The sequence below is a fragment of the Balaenoptera borealis genome (assembly GCF_965194805.1).
Source record: "Balaenoptera borealis genome assembly, chromosome: 4".
In the NCBI taxonomy this organism is placed as follows: Eukaryota; Metazoa; Chordata; class Mammalia; order Artiodactyla; family Balaenopteridae; genus Balaenoptera; species Balaenoptera borealis.
This window is the reverse complement of record NC_138861.1, coordinates 149,956,854-149,976,373: the sequence shown is the minus strand read 5'-3', so window position 1 is coordinate 149,976,373 and position 19,520 is coordinate 149,956,854. Positions and strand designations below refer to the sequence as shown.

Below are 19,520 nucleotides of genomic sequence, written 5' to 3'. Positions count from 1 at the left end.
GTGGCCCCGAATGTCCTTGTGAGGCCGTCTCCCGTGTCCTGCTGGGCTTGGTCTCTTAGCTCGGTTGTGCTTTGATAGCCACCCCACAGCAGGTCATCAGCGAGCCCGAGTCCCAGCGGGGTGACCACCCCTCGCCGAGCGCACCCCATCACACATGGCAGATGTGGCTCGGCTCGTGGCATTCTGCCCCTCAGACTACTGATGAGACCCAAGGCGTGGACAGGCATGTTTACGCACTGCCGAGTGGGAGTGGTAGCTGAGGGCAAGGACAGTGCTGGCCTTGCTGGGTCTCCGGCGAAGAGTCCTGCTGTGGTGGCCCCTCCGTGGCTGGAGCCTGGCCCTGCCCATCTCTGCCATCACCCCGGGGTCTCTGCTGCTGGGAAGCCCAGGCTCTGAGCCAGGCCCAGGTCTCCTCCCTGCCAGGCACGGTACCTGGCACACGGCTGGTGCTTAGCAAGTGTCGGTGGAGCCAGCAGTGCCCCGGGAGTGGGTGCTTCCCTGCTGGGCAGGTCTGAAGACGAAGCGCTCACAGGGGCGGTTTGTGGCAGCCATCGCAGAATTCCACGGAGACCCGCCGTGTGAGCAGGGAGTCCCTGTCTTCGGTGGGTTTCCCTAGGGGTCCCTGGAGTGCGGTGCGGGACCCTGCCTGCTGCGCTGTGATGACCTCGGGGGCCGACGCGTGTGTGAGCAGCAGTTCTCCAGACGTCTCAGTGACGCTCTGTGGGTTTCCTATCTTCCCGTGCTCTGGAGGGAATGGGTGTGTTTTTAATGACTCGGGAATGGGCGTCCTCTTGTTGAGATCAGTTAAATGTGTGCCTGTGATCTCCCATGGGTGCTGATGCCGTCACCTTCCTAACCCTGAGGTGCACCTGAGGTGCTGCTTTCTGTCCGGCCTCAACCTGGTGCCCGCCGGGCTCATCAGCATCTCTGCTGCACATCGTGGGCTTTCACGTCCAACCGATTAAAGCCCGCAGTACTGCTCTCCTTTTTGGTCATTTCCTTAACTGTGTTATTCTAGATGAACTTGGTGATCTTTCTGTCCGCTGACTTGTGGAGGCTTCTGGGAAGAGTGGAGGCTGCACTACATCTTAGATGTGGGTCAGGGTGCATCTCAGCCTTTGTGTCCTTGTCTAGGAACACAGGTGACCCTCGCTCACATGGGCCTTTTGTGGGGCTCGGGCAGGTTTTAGAGGAGATGCATTTTTAGAGAATGAGAAGCCGAAGCCTCTTGCCTCAAAAGATGCCACAAAGGAGGCCCGCACATCCCGCGTGGACGATGGGTGGCGCCCACCCGCCGACAGTGTGGACTCAGTGGCCTTCTGTCTTCTGCAGGTGCCCTACGAAACGCTGAACAAGCGCTTCCGTGCCGCACAGAAGAACATTGACCGGGAGACGAGCCACGTCACTATGGTAGTGGCTGAGCTGGAGAAGACCCTGAGCAGCTGTCCGGCCGTGGACTCTGTGGTCAGCCTCCTGGATGGTGTGGTGGAGAAGCTCAGTGTCCTCAAGAGGAAGGTCAGTGCTGCTTCTGGCCATGCTGCCTACTCTGCCCCCAGGCTGCACGCACCCCATGGGCGCACCCTTCACCCAGCTGTCCTGAGAAGGGGCTGCCTCCTGGGGGAGCTGCGGTGGAGGGGCCCCCCTCCCCTGCTGTCTGCGCTCTGGAGTCTATGTCAGCTGTAAGGCCGGCTTCCCGGCCCACATTCCTGTTCCTGTAGGGCCAGCTTATCCTGACTCCAGAGGTCCCAGGGAGCCCAGGTGGGGGAGGCCAGGATGGGTAGTAGATTGATTTATTATTTTCACAATTTCACCTCAAAACAGCACATAGGGTATCTTGTTTCTGGGAGTGGTAGGTATGCCCACTGATAGGCCCTAAAAAGTGAGATAAAATATTTGAAAACATTTTATTCACCAGAATTGGAGAGCAGGGTGTCGGGGGGCTAGAAGGCAAGGGACCCCTGCTGCCTAGAGAGAGCCCCCAGCGAGGGCCTCTCTGGCCAGGGACTCAGGGCCATTAGAGTGGGGGGCCTGATGGCAGGACCCAGCAGCACTACACCTCAGGTGAGGGTGCCCAGAAGTGGACTTGCCGGGCGAAGCACTGCCGCCCACCCCCTCCTTCAACCTGGTCTGAGTGGTCCCAGCGGGTGCTGCCTCCAGGCTCCAGGTAGAGTAAATGCAGTTCTCTTGAGTGGAGGATGCCTTCTAGCTGAGCATCAGATTGTTCAACTACAGTAACCAGCACAGGTACACAAGACACCACGACTGCGACACCGCAGGACTAGAAAGAGATCTGCACAGACTTCAGGTACAGAAACTATCAAATACCGTACTTTACTGTGCTTAAAGGATGAAAAAAATAGCTTGAAAATATCTGCAGGGAATAGAAAGTATGTCATTTAAAGTTAAAAAGAACCAAGTAAAAATACAAGAAGTGAAAAATAGCAAATGAAAAACTCAAATGTTTGCTTACCACAAACATTTTAACACTTAACAATCAGACCAAGCTAAAGAGAGAGTTAGTGAGCTGGAAGGTGGGTCTGAGGAAATTACCTAGAATACAGCACAGGGATGAAAAGACGAGAGCACATGAGAGGGTGAGAGATTAGGGAACAGAGCAGGGCCTCTGCAGTGGGCCAGAGTCCAGCAGAGGCGGGCGGGAGCAGAGATGTGCAGGGAGAATGACGGGGAGACCTAAACAGGTTAAATAAAAGTAAACGTAACTAGGATTTTCACATAGTGAGACTGAAGAAAAGAGAGACAGAAAAATCTTAAAAGCAGGTAGAGGAAAATCCACTTGTCAAGGAGCAGCAAATATCCTGACAGCTGACTTCTTGATGGCAGTTGGAAGCCAAACCATAGTGGAATGTGCTGGAAGGAAACAAGGGCCGACCAGAATTCTGGACCTGCTGTCCAGTGTGTAGCCACCAGCCACCTGTGCCCATTAACATTTAAATGGAATAAAATCAAGAATTCACTGCTGGGGCTGCACGAGCTACACTTCAGGTGGTTGACAGTGGCTGCTATGTGACGCAGGTGTAGAACACTTCCACTTGGCTTTCTTAATTTTGAGCAAAATTGCCTGTAAGGGAAAGTATTATAAAAGATAGAAAGTCACGTTACAATGTAAAGTAGTTTCATTAACCAGGAAGCTATGACAAATTTAAAGTTCTACGCCTCTGGCAGCACAGCCCCAGCGTGTGTAAAGCAGTAACATCCCTGAGGAGGTGGACAGACCCTGCCGTCCCCTCGGTAGCAGCAGCCCCCACACTCTTGCTGCTCGTGGCCCTGGGCCCCAGCTCCCCTCTGACCTCCCTGCCTCCTGGTCCTCGGCGGTCAGGGTGGGGTGCCCGGTCGCTGCCCGTCCTGAGCGCCCCCTCTGTTCGCGTGTCACAGGCGGTGGAGTCCATCCAGGCAGAGGATGAGAGCGCCAAGCTGTGCAAGCGCAGGATCGAGCACCTCAAGGAGCACAGCAGCGACCAGCCAGCAGCGGCCAGCGTGTGGAAGAGGAAGCGCATGGACCGCATGATGGTGGAGCACTTGCTGCGCTGTGGCTACTACAACACGGCTGTGAAGCTGGCGCGCCAGAGTGGCATCGAGGTGGGCGCGGGGCTGCGGGTTCCCAGGGCCACGGGCTTCCCAGCCCTGCGTGGAGGCTCCACTCGGCCATTCGTGCGTCCTGAGCCGGGAGGGCCCCTCCTGCCCGTGACGGCTCTAGGGGTGTGTTGCACCTGCCGCAGTGGTTTGCACGCGTTGCGAGGAGCAAGAGTGTGGACAGGGACCCCTCCCCCCACCGCTGCCCGCTTTCCTGCCGCCAGGCGCGTCCTGTGACCGTTCTCCTGGGGGTGACGCCTTTCTCTGGGGTCAGGCACGTTTTCCATCTGTCCGTGTGTGGTGGCCCCGGGGGTGCAGGTGTGGAAGTGCTCAATACCCTAGGCTGCTGGCCAGTGGTGAAGGGGGCTGTCACCAACCCCCGCCAGGCCTCTGCAGGTCGGCCTGCACCTTTCTCTGGCCTTTGGGGCGGCGTGGCTGGGGGCAGTGGTACCCTGGTGTCCCGAGGGCAGCCTTCACTGGGGGGGGCAGGGGGGCAAGGAACAGTTGCTCGGGCTGCTCAGACCAGAGTGCGTGGCCACCCGACCCTGTCCGCGTCCTGTGTTGACTGGAGCCTCTGGCGGCAGAATCCGTGTGGACGGCGGTGTCTCCCTCGTCTCCACGTGGGGTCCCGTCTCAGCCTGCTCCTCTGCCACACGCTCGGGACCCCCTGGTTCTGCCCCTCCTCACCCTTAAGTTCTCAGTCTGAGCACTGCTGGCCACCTGGGGCCCACTTGCTCCCCCCCCCCCACCAGTCCCATCCCCTGGCATGGCTTAAATGTCACCTGTGTGTGCGTGGCTCCCACCCTGGGTCGAGGGGCTCAGCCCTGGCAGCTCGAAACCCCAGCCTGAGCCATGCCCCCTGTCCCGGCAGGTGGCCTTGGGTCCCTGGCAGCATCGTGCTGTCACCCCCACGCCGGCATCCACAGGTCCTGGCTGTGCGCCCTGGCCCCACTTCCTGCTGTGTCCACGTCCCTGTCTAGTTCCAGCCCCAGGCCTTTCCTTCGACGTGGCTGACACACTCGTGCAGCGGGGCTGGGGACGGGGGCTCCTCACTCTTGCACCCCAGCCCCGGGCAGCTCCCTGGAGCTGCGTGTGCCGCGTGCCCAGGCTCCTGCTGTGGACGGCAGGGCCACCGGTCTCAGCTCGGTGCCCAGTGGTCCCTGGTGCCTGCTCTCCCCACCCCTCCCTCCCCTGCCCAGCACGGCCAGCTTCTGACCGCTGGGCTCTCCTAGCCTCACATTCCTGGCCCGGCCCGTCCATCTGCGGCGGGCGTCAGGCTTCACTGCCGCGCGCCCCCTCCCCTGCACCTGCGAGGGTGTGGCCACGCACACCTGCGGTGGCTGGTGAGGCATGAGCTCCCCACGCCTCCTGGCCCCCAAACGTGCGCCTCGTAGAGGGGAGAAGCACGAAGCCAGACGAGATTTGGTGAAGGTGACGTGTCTGCAGAGGTGCCAAGAGGGATGGGAGGGCGGCGGGGGAGGGGCTGGCGGTCCTCAGAGGAAGGTCGCAGCCCCAGAAGGTTGGCATGCACCTCGTCGAGGAGACAGTCCTGGAAGGGGGTTGCCACAGGAGCCCCCAGCTTCACACAGAGCGCAGAAATCCAAGTCTCTTTCAGAAGCAGATGCAGGAGGACATCCTCGTGGCCTTGGGGTTGGGCGAGGCCTCCAAGGAAGAGGCTGCAGCTGGGGCTCCTTAATGTTAAGAACTTCTTTTCATCCAAAGACACCACGAGGAGGGGGAGTGCGGGCTACGCAGACGGCCCAGAAGGGAGGATCGCCCGGTGGGGTCCGCTGGTTCCTGCGTCAGCAGCTTCCATGCTTGCGCCTCCCGGGCGCGGACTGTGCGTGGCGCTCACTCTGGCCCACCTCCCGCCGGCTGGTTTAACATCTTCACTGTGGCTCCCATAACTGAGGGCCCGAGGATGTCAGAGGACCGTCAGCAGGAAAGGAAAGACCTGGAAAGACCCGGGATGCCGGGGGGTGCAGGCAGGAGAGGCCACTTCTTGGAATTTAGAGCAGAACTGGAAAAGATGGGAAATGGGAGAGAAGAAAGACTAGAATGTCGTCTGGGGGCCTGGCCTTTGCCCAGTCGGAAGGGTTCAGGAGAAAGAAGACAGTGGAGAAATGGCCAAGGAAGCGGCACGAGAAAGCAGCCCACCTCTCCAGTGAGGGCGGTGAGCAGAGAACTGGATTAGTGAGTCCTGGTTGCAGCAGCCACGGGGCATCTCCTCGTCAGAGCTCCCCGCGGGAGGGCAACGCCAGGTGGCAGCCGGGAGGAGCAGTGGCCGTGGCGCTCGGCCCGCCACACTCCCAGCCCTGTCTGACCGGGTCCTGTTCTGTAATCGGCAGTCAGGACGGGGAGGTTGGGGGCACTTCCTGCGGGCCCAGCCGCCGTCCCTACTGAGGACGCGAGTAGAGCCGCCCTTGCGTGGCCGCCCTGACCTGCCCGCTGTCTGGAGCGGCTGTGCAGGAGCTGGAAAGCTGACAGGGCATCTCCAGTGTGCCCCCCCCACCAACAGGAGCGCACCCCGGGCCCTCTGGTCAGCTGCTCTTCTGCCCTTGACCCATTTGGTTCCGCAGGAGATGCTTCTGGAGCTAGCTGGTCCATGGGCGCCGCCTTGTTGCCGAGTAACTGTACTCGATTATTTCTTCTTGTTAATTTTGCTGTAAGTGCCTGGTTTTCACTGCAACATCATTAGCTGTATGCATTCAGTGACTCTCTTGAAATAGAATAGGTGTCTCTTACTTAAAAGCTTGCACCTTAACGCTGCATCCACCAGTAGGACTCTGTCCTTTTGCAGCACAGCTCCCGCAGGGAGCTTGACGTGGCCCTGGTGCCTGGGTACGGAAGTTCGGTGGCGAGCTCCTGGCTTGCTTTGCCGTGGTAGACCTTGGTCGAGAGAGTGTGGGCGAGACAGCTCTCTGTCCTGTGCTCTGCAGGGCCCAGCAGCCCGTGAGGCCTGAGTGGGGACTCCGGAGACACGGGGTTCCAGGGGTGTTTGTGTTGGGCGTTTCACCTGGTAACTGAGAAAAGGATCTTCACTGACGTTTTCTGCTCGAGTCTGTTCCAGATGGAAGAGAGATTTACCTTTTGAAGTTTTCGTGTTCTTCTAACGACCCCCCTCCTTTTGTCGTGTCTCAGCACTCTTCGCCTTGCCGTGTGTGACCAGGGAGGTCCTTCTTGCTGGCAGTAACCCAGCCTCTTGCTGGGGGCCTTGCACTTCCTGGCACCACACAGAGCCCCCTTGACTGCAGCAGGTGTGCACTTGAGTTGGTGGGTTCGTTGCCGCGGGTCCCTGGCCCTACTGGGATCCTCCAGCCCAGCAGATGCAGCTGCACTTGGCCTGCCCTCCCAGATTGCCAGGCCTCAGGGACGGAGAGAGGAGAGCAGACAACGGAGGGCAGAGAGTTGCAGCCCCTAACCACCCTGCAGCCCCTTCTCAAAAATCTAAACTTGAAATCAATCTGCAGAGCAAAACACAGAAAGTGAGAGTATGGCCTGCTGGGGTCTCCGTGTCTGCCCTGAGAGGTGACGGGGGGCAGACCTCTGCCCTTCAGGGCCCCAGGTTCTGGCAGGGCCTGGGCTCTCGGGGGGCCTGGGAGCCAGCATCTAACTGGGGCGCAGGCCTGCCTGCTGTGCAGACCCGGCCCGCGGAGGGGCTGCCCCGGCAGGGGGCGGGGGTGCTCCTATAAGATGAGACTGCTGGGCAGCGGGTGCTGTGTCGGGCCGGCCTTGGGCGGGTCCAGGGTCCCGTGCTCTGAGCCAGTGCTTCCTTCCCTGCAGGACTTAGTGAACATTGAGATGTTCCTGACAGCCAAAGAGGTGGAGGAGTCCCTGGAGAGGCGCGAAACGGCCACCTGCCTGGCCTGGTGCCACGACAACAAGTCCCGGCTGCGAAAGATGAAGGTGTGCGGTGTGCGGGGCTGCGCCTGGGCGGGGCTCCTGGAGGGGCGGGGCTGCGCCTGGGCGGGGCTGCGCCTGGGCGGGGCTCCTGGAGGGGCGGGGCTGCACCTGACAGGGCTCTTGGAGGGGGCAGGGCGCGCCTGGGCAGAGCTTGCAGGGTGGGGAGGCAGCTTCACCACCTGCAGTAGAGCCAAAGTGCTTTCTTTCACCTGTCGGTTCAGAGTTCTGGGGTTCTGATTCATAGTGGAGGGTTATTGGGTTTGGTGTGGGTCTTGGGGTTTTATTGGGGGTGGCGTTTGGGTTTTAGGTAAAATCCCTGAAAAGTGCACCCCCTCTGCATTATGGTTTGGACAGAAGTTATGAGCACGAGGTTCTAAAGGCACGAGGTGTTGACCGGACTCGCGCTGCGCGTGGCCGCTGCGGGGGGTTGGCGCCGGGTCGGCCCCCACACACGTGGGGAAGCCGGTGGGAGCGGGTACCCACCTGCCAGGGTGCAGAGTTCCAGGCTGGGGTATTCTCCAATACAGCCTTTCTTGAGACCCACAAGCAGCTTCAAAAATAGGCACTTAAACATAAATTGCAGAATTTAAACATGCTTACTGAAAGGTGTCATTGCCTTAGGGCTTGCAGGAATGCTTGATTGTATTAACCTTTCCTGCCTCTGTCAGAAAAACGTTGTCTTCTGTGTTCTAAACTGAGTGCCGCTAACCCCGCCCCGCTGAGCTTGTCGTGTGCACGTAGTCACCAGCCAAGGGTGACACTCTCTGCCACTCAGGGCCGCCAAAGCGAGCACGACGCGAAGACGGGACGGAAAAGTAGAGTGGCCAGTGGCTCCCCTAAAGAGAGTGAGGACCTTGGTATGGAAAGCATAAAAGGAAAGCCAGAATTGGTATGTAACACGCGCCCGCTCTCCTGCTCCATCCCCACGGCTGTGCGCTCGCTGGGAACCCGGGCAGAAGGAAAATAGGCCTCGGTCGCGACAGGCGGTTTCTGCAAGCCCTGTTCCCTCCCAGAGAACACTGCTGCTTGGCCAGGGCACACCACGTGGGCCGGGTCAAAGCGGGGGCCTTGCAGCTACCAGGGGGTGGGCTGGCAGGGACCGAATCCACGGATGGCACAGGCCTGTGACCTCGCCATGTAACTTGAAGGAGCATACGTAGTCGTCCAGAAGTGCGTTTGGAGGACAAGCTGACGACACCAGAACGTGCTCAGTACAAAAGAGCGTCTGAACACGTCAGTACGCAGTCAGTGTACAGTTCGTACACGTGTTGGGCACACATGAGCTCCTGCACTTGATCACACTTGCAGGCCGCGGAGGGGAGGGAGCTGGGGCGGGGGGTCAGGGGTGCCCGTGCCAGATGCCAGGGATCCCTCAGATCAGTGATGAGATTCTAGACGAGAAAAGAAACTCAGACCCACGTTTCCCGCAGTTGAGAAAAACTTCCAAGGGTAGGCGCAGCAAGGAAAGTCTCCGGAGTTGACCTGGGTCTCTGGACACGTCAGGCTAACAGAGGCAGCAGCGTGTGTGCTGCGTGTCTGCCAACTCGGAAGGGGTCCTAAATGGGAGAACGCCACGCCTTTCTCAGACAGCACGGGGCGTGTTCAGCCAGCAGCACATGACGTCACCCAGATCGTAGCCGGCCGTCCACGGCGAGTGTGAACGCCTGCGTGTGTGCTTCCCTCTCAGCGGACTGTTTGAAGGTTAACCTGGAGAGCAAAGAGCCACCGTAAATAACGAAACACATTTCCACGTGTCAGTTGTGTAAAGCTGTGACCCAGCGTTTACCCGTAACGCTCCTCGGCTGCACATCCACCGGCGGCCCCAAGCAGAAGCAGTCACCGGGCCCCCGGAGGCAGGCGGGGCCTCTCCCCGCTGCTCCCCCTCTCGGCCCTGCGGGTCTGGCCTCTGAAGGGGCCGTGTCCTCTTCACTGGTTTGTGCGGCACCTGCCAGGCCGCCCGCGCCCTGCCCCACCCAGTCGGGGGTCAGGACAGACTGCTGCCCAGGGCTTAGTCCCCCGTGCAGAGGGCAGGGAGGGGGGCTCGGGCTGGGAGACCGCCTTCCCTGAGCACCTGTGGGGTGGATGTGTGGGCACCAGGTAAGTGGCTCTCTGCATCTCTGCCGTGCCTCGGACGCCCTGGGCAGCGCGGTCCGGCGGTCAAGTCAGCCCGGCCTCCACCCCGTGTCCCGGGGGCGGGGCTGGGGGCTCTGTGGAGGGTGTCCTCCCAGGGTCCGACCCAGGCGCTTCCCCAGAACGCAGTGTGCACGCCGGGGCTTGGGTGGGGAGTCGCGGGGTTGGCAGACTTGAGTTGAAGCGTCAGGCGTAGAGCACCGTTCCCGCCATCTTGCAACCTGGGCGCTGTGGCAGTGACAGTGAGGTTTGCGTCCTATTCTGTTAATTCCACGTATTCTGTCTCTGGTGGAAACCATGTTCAAGATGTGATCATCTAAATTACTTCTTTTGTAAAATAATCCAGGTTTTTCACCTTAGGTCACGAAATTCATTTTGCCTGCTCGCCCTCTACCCCCAACCGCAGGGGTTTTAGCCCCAATTGGATTGACATCGCTAAGATTTCAAAGTTAGTCTGGGCTTCCATACAAGCGACCCCCCTGGTTGGGGCCCTGTTAACCGCCCGCAGAGTCTCCCGTGGAGCTTTGGGACTGACGCCTCCCAGGTGACGCCTTTGGGAGACGGCCACCCCCTGGCACAGCAGCCCCAGCCCCAGCCCCCCCGCACCCTCGGCAAATGCTGGGGCTCCTGCCTCTTCCAGGACCCGGCCCCCGACCGGCTCTCACTACCTCTGCCTCCTTCACCTGGTCCTGGCCAGGCGCCCGGCCCCGCCCCCCAGGGCCTCTGAACTGGTTCATCCCTCTGCCTGGAGCGTTCTCCCGGAGCTCTCACAGCCCCCACCCTGAGGGTCCTCGCCCAGCGCTCCCTCCCACCCACCTGGCGCCCAGGCCTCACCGCGGCCTGGCTCCAGAGCCGCCTGGCGGTGGAAGGCGCCCCGTGTGGCCGGGGGCTGCTGGCCGGCGAGGCTGGGGGTCGAGGAGGGCGCGCGCTCGCTGACTTACAGGAGCCGGGCCGCTGTGTCTGTGCGGTTACCCGCCGCCCCCTGCGCTGCCGTCGGCCCACGCTGCTTCTCGCCCCCGGCGCCGCCTGCCGGCCCTCCCTGCCCTTCCCGGCCTGGCCCCAGGGACGCACTCGGGGGCACATTTGGCCGAGGCTGCGCTGGGAGGGGCCGGGCCCCAGCCCGTCAGAGCCCAGAAAGCCACGGCTGCGGATTGAGATCGCGGTTTCAGTGGCAGCCCTGCCTCCCTGGCGACTCGCAGCGGCTGTCGCTGTGCTCGTGGCCTCAAGCTGGCACGTGGCTCCGGTGACCCCGTCTAAGCTGCCCATTGTCTTGTCTTCACCCTCAGAGCTGCCTGGAGTTCAGCCTCAGGATCCAGGAGTTCATTGAGCTCATCCGGCAGAACAAGAGGCTGGATGCCGTCAGGTAGGCCTTCCTCCTGACTCCCGGGGCGGGCGTTTCGGGTCCCCTCCCGCCCGGTCTGGGTTGGGGCAGGCAGGGCGGGTGTCTGGCAGGTCTTCTCTGGCTGGCTGGGCCCTGCCCAGGGACGCACGGCCGCTTCTCTCCCATTGCTGAGCGGGGGTGAGGCCGCGGGCGCCCCCGACAGGGCCAGGCCTCCACCGCACTCTTCCCGTCGTGGCTCCTGGAGCAAATGGCCGTCCCAGGTCAGGCTGTGGGCAGCGGGGAGCGCAGCGTCCCCAGGGCAAGAGGGCCCTGGGCAGCTGTGTCGGTCCTCCCGCGGCTGCAGCTTCAGCCTCGCGCCCCGAGCTCCGTCTCCTGGAGGCATGGGGCGCCGGGCTGGGGGGCTCCCAGCCCAGGATGTGGTGGTTAGAGGGTGGGCGGGGCCAGTTTTGCTCTCCGCGGGGAGCCTCAGGGAAGGAGGCTGGGGTGCAGGCGTGGCGGCAGGGGTCCCCGCCCCCTCCTGCTGTTTCCACCCGCACAGCCAGGGCTCAGCGCCCGGGGTCTGATCGGTGGACGCGAGTGAGGCTGTTCTGGGGGTCACTGCAGAGCCGCGAGGCTGGACCCTCTCTGGAGCCCCAGGGGCTGTGCGGGAGGAGGGGCGGGTCGGATCCAGGTGCCATGGATGTCGTTGCGCCCGGTTCGTGGCACCCAGGGTCACCTGGAAGGGCTCGGGCAGGTACCGTTCGCGTTCAGGCACTGCCTCTGGGTGTTTTCTAGGTGGGATTCTGTACTTGGTGCCTCGCAGCCCGTCCCTTTCCCCTTGAGGAGGGGGTGCCTGAGTACCGAGGCTTTCCGCGTGTCTGGGTGGGGGCGGGGCCCAGGATCCCGCAGCTCCCGCGGAGCCGAGCTTCCCGGCGCTGGGAGCGCAGACTTCAACAGACCGCGCTGTCCTTTTCCAGACACGCGAGAAAGCACTTCAGTCAGGCCGAAGGGAGCCAGCTGGACGAGGTCCGCCAGGTCATGGGCATGCTGGCGTTCCCGCCGGACACGCACATCTCCCCCTACAAGGTAGGGTGCGCCTGGGGGCCCTGGGCGCTCGTAAGGTCTGGTCTGCGGTCACTGCCACAGTCGAGCGTGGCCCCTGCACGACTTGTTCCTTTCCCGTCTTGGGCCTGGATCGTGGGACCCAGGGTCACTTTTCCCGTCTTGTTCCCATTATGCTGGTAAAAAAAAAACTTAAATCAGAAAAGCTGCAAAGTGCAGCTCCAAGTGCCTGACCGCTCCCTTTCCCTCCCTGGGGGCGCCTCTCTCTCTGGAGTGCCTGGTCAGGGCTGGACAGGCCGGGGCCTCTGCGCGGCTCTGCCAGTGTCTTTCCCGACCTCGCTTGTTCCTGATCTGCCTTCTCTTCCCTGCGCCAGGATCACTGGGCACATCTGCCCTTGGTCCCTCCCCCTTGGGCGGCTCTCCTTGACCTTGAGGGTCCATGTGGGGTCTGGGCAGGGGCATACCCCCCACAGCTGTGGTCCTTTTGAAACCTGGGGGCCGCCCTAATGACCTTTGACCCTTCTCTTGGAAAAACACCGCAAGTCCCGTCCTGTAAAACCTAAGAAGTCTGACAGCCCCCCTTCATTCCTTCCTGTCTCCTTCCCCTGAGGTTCAAACTGGCTGTTTTCCCTGGGGGTGGCCCATTGAGTTCTGGGTGCCGCCCACCACTGGTCTCCTCTCCTCAACAGCCTTTCTCAGTGTTTACAATGTGAACAGGGTTTTGCAAATCCTGAAGTTGTGCTTCCTTTTGATGAACGATTCTGTCTTTAAGTCATTCCTCTCTTCTTGGTTTTTGTTATAAACACTCAAGAGAAGACAAGCTACACCTTCAGCACTTTGCTCAGAGGCAGCTCGTCACCCACAGCTCCACGCCCACGAGCACAGTTCGGCCAGGCTCGGCACACCTCGTAACAAGGAGCCCCCCCCTCCAGTTCCCACTAACATGATCCTCGTTCCGTCTGAGGCCTCATCACAGTGGCCTTGACGGTCCACAGCTCCTAGGTCTCTCTGCGGAGCCTGGGGCGCTCCCTGCCGCTCTCCCCTCCTCCTCCTGGGCCCACCTTTTAATGGTCCGTTCAGTCTGGCATCGCCTCCAAGCTTTTAGCTGCTGCCCACTGCCCAGTTCCAAAGCCACGCCCCCGTGTTTAGGTATTTGTTACCTAAGGCATCCACTTCCGGTGGCCGGTTTGTGTCTTAGTCCCTTCTGGCGGCTGCAACAACACACCACAGATGGGGGCTTGTGAACAGCAGAATGTATTGCTAACGGTTCTGGAGGCTAGAAGTCCAGGATCAGGTGCCAGCGGGGTCTGGTGAGGCCCTCATCCGAGTCCCAGACTTCTGCTGTGTCCTCCCGTGGCGGAAGGGTCGGGAGCCCCTTGGAAGCTCTTCTTAGAGGGGCACTAATCCCGTTCATGAGGCTCCACCCTCGTGACCTCATTCCCTCCCAGAGGGCCTCCCTGACCATCGCCTTGGGCCTCAGCATTTCAGCGTGTGCAGGGAGAGGGTAAAACCCCTTCTTTGTGTGGTGAACCAGCCCTGGGCTCCGGGCCTTGAAGCTGGTCTCTGTCCAAGGCCCTGAGTGTTTGCCCTGCAGCCCCGCCTGCCCCGCAGAGTTCTGTGGGGCCCTGGCAGACCCGGCCCCTGCCGCCCAGCGTGTGTGGCGCAGGCCTTCGGGAGGTGGCTGGAAGCTTCTCGCCCTGACTGAACTCACACCTTCTAAAGTGTTTGGGAATATAAGTCAGCAGGTCACAGAGATCTTCAGGTCTAAACTCAGGTTTTAAGTCACAGCGTTTGCTCTTCCTGCTCTGGAGATTTGTTAGAAGTGCAAGAAAGGCCCGCCTGCCCTTGGGGGCAAGATGTCCAGCTCAGGAGGGCGTGGAGCGCATCCCTTCCCTTCCCGATGTGGCCTTGCAGGGGCTGTAAAGAGCCAGGCGAGTGCTGCCATCATGGCCTTGTGGAACAGGAGGGGCCGAGCCTCAGAATGGGCTCCGGGCCAGGGCGGAAGCCACAGCCGCCAGGGCGGGCCACCCCTCCCCGGGGCAGAGCTCTCCACCTGGCGCCGACACAGCCTCCCACCTCTGAAGGTCGGTCAGACAGATTGAGCAGCACAACAGAGAAGACCGAGATGACACAGGAGAACCTCGGCTCAGAGCAAGCGGGGGATCTCGGGTGCGGGAAACTCAGAAACAGAGTTGGGACAGTGGAGTGTCCTGGAAGCAGGAGCAGGGGGCCAGATACTCCTGAAACGTGCTAGAGCAGCCTGGTTAAGGGAGCGAAACCCTCGTCCCTCGTGGTGGGAAGTCACAGGCGTGTCCCTACGGGTCACGGCGGGAACGGCACGAAGTGCTTTGAGAGGCGGCTGTAGCAGAGGCTGCGCAGGGCCTCGTAGTTGGCACTGGGCAGTGCCAGCCCCTGGGTGTGGACCTCATTCTCCGTGGACTTTGATAAAAGAAATATTAAAAGCATCTCTTAAACGTTGGAGTGTGATGTGTACCGTACGCCAGGACCCTTGAGGAGCTCACACAGAACCTCTGACTGTGCTTTTGTTTGTGTGTCTCCCCCTCCCTCCCTGCGCTCTCTTCTTGAGTCTAAACCTGGGTGGTTTTAGGGATGGACATGATTTAATCTTCTCTTCTAATAAGTGGTTTCCTGGAATAAGGCTTCTCCTTTCAGCCCTTAACGCTCTTAGCAAGAGGCTCTGGACCTCGCGCCATGCCGAGCTGTCCTTTCAGCCCCACGCCCTTGACGTGTCTCGAGGCCACAGGACACATGCTCCAGGGCGTCCGAGTCCCCTCCCAACAAGTCGGTGTCCCAGGAAGCGAGTCGGCAGTGGGCTCGCCGCGGGCCGGAAGTCGAGGCTGCCCTCCAGCCGCCCGCCTGCGGCTTAGTGGGGGGACTTCCTCCCGTCACCTTTCATCTGTAGAGAAGAAGATTCGCGTTTGTTTGCCGTTGTCACCCCAACTCTGCCCCGCTTCTTCCAGGACCTGCTGGACCCGGCCCGGTGGCGGATGCTGATCCAGCAGTTCCGGTACGACAACTACCGGCTGCACCAGCTGGGGAACAACTCCGTGTTCACCCTCACCCTGCAGGCCGGCCTCTCGGCCATAAAGACACCGTATCCTTCGCGCTGGGAGTGGCTCCCCGTGTGCCCCTCTTAGTGTGGGGCTGGCGTCCAAGACCCCGCTCCTTAGCACGCTCGTCCTCCACCTTGGAGCGGGCGCTGCATCCCCCGACTTCAGAGCCGTGCCTTAATTGGGCTGCAGCCCCACGGTGTTGAGACTGGGGGAGGGGGTGCCCAGTGGAAACCTGCCCTGAGCCGGGCCGCCTCCAGGTCCTGCCCAAACTCCAGGGATCGAGCCATCTGGAACAGCCTCCCCCGTGGTGCCCGGGGGACCCCCTAGAACCTCGGCCGGCCCCCGCCCTCCTTAACCCGCGCGCAGGCAGTGCTACAAGGAGGACGGCAGCTCGCGGAGCCCCGACTGCCCAGTGTGCAGCCGCTCCCTGAACAAGCTGGCGCAGCCCCTGCCCATGGCGCACTGCGCCAACTCGCGCCTGGTCTGCAAGATCTCGGGGGACGTCATGAACGAGAACAACCCGCCCATGATGCTGCCCAACGGCTACGTCTACGGCTACAACGTGAGGGCGGGGCCTGGGCTGCGGAGGGAGGGGCGAGGCCTGTAGGCAGAGCGGGCGGGGTCAGAGGGTGGGGCGGGGCTAGCAGGGCTGGGCCCTGAAGGCTTAGGGCTTCGTGGCAGGGGTACCTGCAGGAAGTAGCTTTTGCGAAATGCAGTGACTTGTTTCCCGAGACTTGGTTGTGTGGGTTTCTCTCACGGAAACGTTGATTTAAACCATATTGGCCCCTCTTAATGCGCTTGGTCTTTCTTTTCAGTCCCTGCTCTCTATCCGGCAGGATGATAAAGTCGTCTGCCCGAGAACCAAAGAGGTCTTCCACTTCTCCCAGGCCGAGAAGGTGTACATCATGTAGGCGGGTCGCCGCGCCCGGGCGGCTGCGGGCCCCTGCCTGCCTGCCTTTCTGTTTCTTGCGACCAAAGATCAGTGAGCAACGACAAACACTCTTGGGAAGAGAAGAAATAAGATTTAACAAGCTCGTACTTGATTTTGTAACAAGTCAGCTCTTCGACGCTTCTGAAGCGCTTTCACCTTTCAGAGAAACTTCTTTAAAGACTGACCACGCGGAGGGAGGCTAGAACCTTTCACCATAGGAACTGATTCCTTCCCCGTGTTCTCACAGTTCCCTCCCTTTTGCTAACGAGGAACCCCGGGGGACGGGCTAGTCCTCGGCCGTGGCCCGGGAGCGTTGGTGGCCATGCCAGACTGACCTGCGGCGACTCGGTGCCACGAGGGACCCTGTCACTTCTCTGTAGAGCTGCTGCCAAAACGCCAGCGCCGCGGGTGGGGCCGGCCTCCAGGACCGCCGCCTGCCTGCAACCGCGCCCACGGGGCTGTGTTAGGATGTGTGTAGGCTCAGTGTCATGTCACTCGTGCCGCCTTATCTCCTGCCTGAGAATGTATCCGTGGAAATCCACTGGACCGGGGTCTGCAGAGGCCTTGCCGACGGCTCCGTAACTTTAGCTCTAAACTCTATTCATTACAGAAGCCAATAGTTCAGTTGAAGTAACCACCGATGACTTTTCAAATCAAATGAACCATTGTAGTTTACACGAAACTGTATCGTAGAGGTTTGTATTCAACGCTTATTTTTGCATGTTGATGTTGATTAGCTAATAAAATGTAAATGTAAGACACGCGAATAAAAGCGTTTCTACTTCTTGTTCTGCGTGCACATCCCACCCCGCCGGCGGTGTCTGCCACCTGGCCGCTGGTCCAGGGTGGGGCCTGGGTTGGTGGAGAGCTGCACCCACGTGAGCTCCATCCCAGAGTCCTGCCCCAGGGCCCCTTCAGCCTCACCGCTGCCCCCCGAGCAGCACCTGGTAACTGGGGGTCCCTCGGGGGTCATTTGAGGCACCTGAAGCAGAGCGTGTCTCCTGCTGAGAAGGTGCCAGGCTGGGAGGAGGGGCCACTGCTCAGATCTCCCCGCTGAACTTCGGCAGGGATGGCGCGGCAAGGGGGCTCAGGGTTAGGATGCGGGCGACCACGTGAGCCCCTCTGCCTAGCAGGTCGTGCCTTGGTGGAGGGGCCTCCCGCTGCCCACTGCTTCGGCCCCCTGCGGTCCAGGAGCTGCCCAGTTCCCTTTGGCAAATTCCTCTTCTTAATTCGCACACCTTCTGTCACTGTGGCCAAACGGGGCTCAGAAGCAGCTGGAGGCCACTCCAGCTTGGTCGGGGCAGGGCCATCTGCTCCCCCAGGTCCCCAGCGCCTGGCCCCAGGCGTGCTCTGTGCTGCGAATCTCCCCCGTCGCTCCTGCAGACATTTCCTGCTAGGACCGACGCTGGGTTCTGTGGCCCCTGCTAACCACTCCCTCACGCCTGTTCTCTGCCATGTCGGCCGAGCCCTCTGGGTTCCTTGGCCTCCTTCCTGGCCTCACTGCTGTGCTTCCCCGACCCTTGGCCCGCCCGGGCTTCTTGCTGGGTGCTGGCCGCTGTGGCTTCCGGCCTTGGTCCCAGCTCTCTGCTCCTCTGCCAGGCGCCCACGCCGACCCCTGTGCCCTGGGTCCACATCCCAGAGACCACGGTCTCCAGGTCGTCGCTGTGTGCTCTGCTTAGTGGGGGCCAAGGATGGCAGCGCCGTCTGAGTGGGGTCTCCCCGTGCCCGTCTGCCACCAGTCAGGCCCGGCGCACACGTGAGCTCCCGGCTCCGCAGGGGTGCGGGGCAGAGCTGTCCGCGGGGCGATGGGCTCCTTGCCGCCGCCTGCACCCAGGGAGGGGGCAGCGGGGGTCTCTGCTGGCCCCATCCCCATCCTCTCTGCCTGCCTTCCTGCCCTTTCCTTTCTGTAGAAGTAGGTCTTAACTGAGCACACGCACGAGGATGAGTTTCTGCACGCGTGCTCGTGCGTGTGGCCCGAGGGCCAGCGGGCCCTCAGGGCTGCCCCCGGGTCCTTCCCAGGCGAGTGCTCCAGCAGCGGTGGCTCTTGGTGACAGTGGCTCAGCGGTTCTCAGACTCGGTGAAAACAACCCTACTGTCGGCTCCCCGGGTGGCTCGCCCACGGGCAGGCGCAGCCCATCCTTTCCACTGTGTGCAGCGTCCCACTGGACGTGTGGAGGGTGACTTCCCGTCCACACGCTGGTGGACACTTGGTTGTTTCCAGATAAACCTGCCCCGAGCGCTCTTGTACGTGGCTTTTGCTGAACACACACACGTGTTTTGTGGGAGGAGTGCCGGTCTTGTGTTACCTTTGCTAGACAGACGGCTGGCCGGCATGGGCCCCCCCCCCCCCGCCCCGCTCACACCGCCGCCGGCGCCCGGCCTTCCACGTGGGCTGCACGTGCTGCTGGCTGTGAGCACCGGCTCCCTGTGGGCTTGTTTAGTTGTGAAAATGGCACGTGTGGAAACACAGATCTTAAGTCAACAGCTGGATGAGTTTTGCTAAATAAATGTTCACACACATTAGCCAGCAGGCCCAGGTGGCCAGCGCCCCCGGCCCCTCCAGACTGTCTGCTTGCCCTGCGCACAGCCGTCGCTCCGGTTTTCATAACTCAGGTGAGTTTCGCCTTCACTAAAATCAAATCACGGACTGAGCTCTTGGTCCCTGACTCGTCTCACCCAGAAACTCCCGTGGTCTCTGTGGGCCGCTGCTTCTCTATGCGCACCTGGCCTGGCTGTCCACCCCGCCATGGACACGCGGGCGGTTCCCGGGACGTTGGCACCCCCGTCTCTGGACATTCCTTCTTCTCTCCTGGGTAAAAACCTGAAAGTAGAGTCCCTGTGTCCTGGTGTCGTCACGTGTTTAAGGTCGCAGCCACCAAGGACTTCCTGGAGCGGCCACACAGCCACACCCCTCCGCGCGCCCCACCTCATTCTTTTCTATGTGTGTTTGTGCTCTGCATTTCCTGGGCTGGGTCTGCCTCACTACCCGCTGACTGGTTAGTCATAACGCTGTCAAGCCTTCTGCCCCGTTTTCGTTGGATTACTTGTTATCTTAATTAGTAGGGATTCATTACATATTCTGGCTACCGACCCTTTGTCAGAAATATGTATATACACTTTATTGACACTGTCATTTGATCAGCCGAGGTTTTAATTTTAGTGAAGTTCAATTTATCAATTTCTTCTTTTATGGTGAGTGCCTTTTTGTATTCTGCGAAATACTTGCCTATCTCAACATCACAATGATATTCTCATATCTTCTAGAAGATTTAGTGTTAGCTTTTATGTTTAGGTCTGTGATGCATCACAAATTAACCTGTGTGTGTGGTATGAGGGAGAGGTTGAGGGTCATTTCTCCCCGGTGTGTTTATCCTGTTGTTCCAACATCAGAAGACTTTCTCCCCATTGATTGATGGTGGCTCCTTTGCTGGGAAAACCACCCCCCGACTCTCTCTGTCTGGGTCCACTTCTGGATGTCCTCACGCCACACTCCATCTCAGTCACTGGA

General features: G+C 60.7%; 1 protein-coding gene across 3 annotated transcripts in view; it reads left to right on the top strand.

Annotated features, from left to right (window-relative positions):
- MAEA (macrophage erythroblast attacher, E3 ubiquitin ligase) overlaps positions 1-16,769 on the top strand; it is a 30,594-nt gene extending 13,825 nt beyond the window's left edge. Inside the window, exons 2-10 of one of the 3 annotated variants that reach the window (XM_082389876.1) lie at positions 1,333-1,515; positions 3,394-3,597; positions 7,375-7,497; positions 8,270-8,383; positions 10,911-10,987; positions 11,923-12,031; positions 14,989-15,122; positions 15,448-15,643; positions 15,897-16,769. In XM_082389876.1, coding sequence (XP_082246002.1) covers positions 1,333-1,515; positions 3,394-3,597; positions 7,375-7,497; positions 8,270-8,383; positions 10,911-10,987; positions 11,923-12,031; positions 14,989-15,122; positions 15,448-15,643; positions 15,897-15,992 — 1,236 coding nt within the window. In that variant the 3' untranslated portion in view covers positions 15,993-16,769. The remainder of the gene's footprint in view (positions 1-1,332; positions 1,516-3,393; positions 3,598-7,374; positions 7,498-8,269; positions 8,384-10,910; positions 10,988-11,922; positions 12,032-14,988; positions 15,123-15,447; positions 15,644-15,896) is intronic. The other 2 variants (XM_082389877.1, XM_082389878.1) reach the window with 2 other exon arrangements.
- The last annotated feature ends 2,751 nt before the right edge of the window (positions 16,770-19,520 follow it).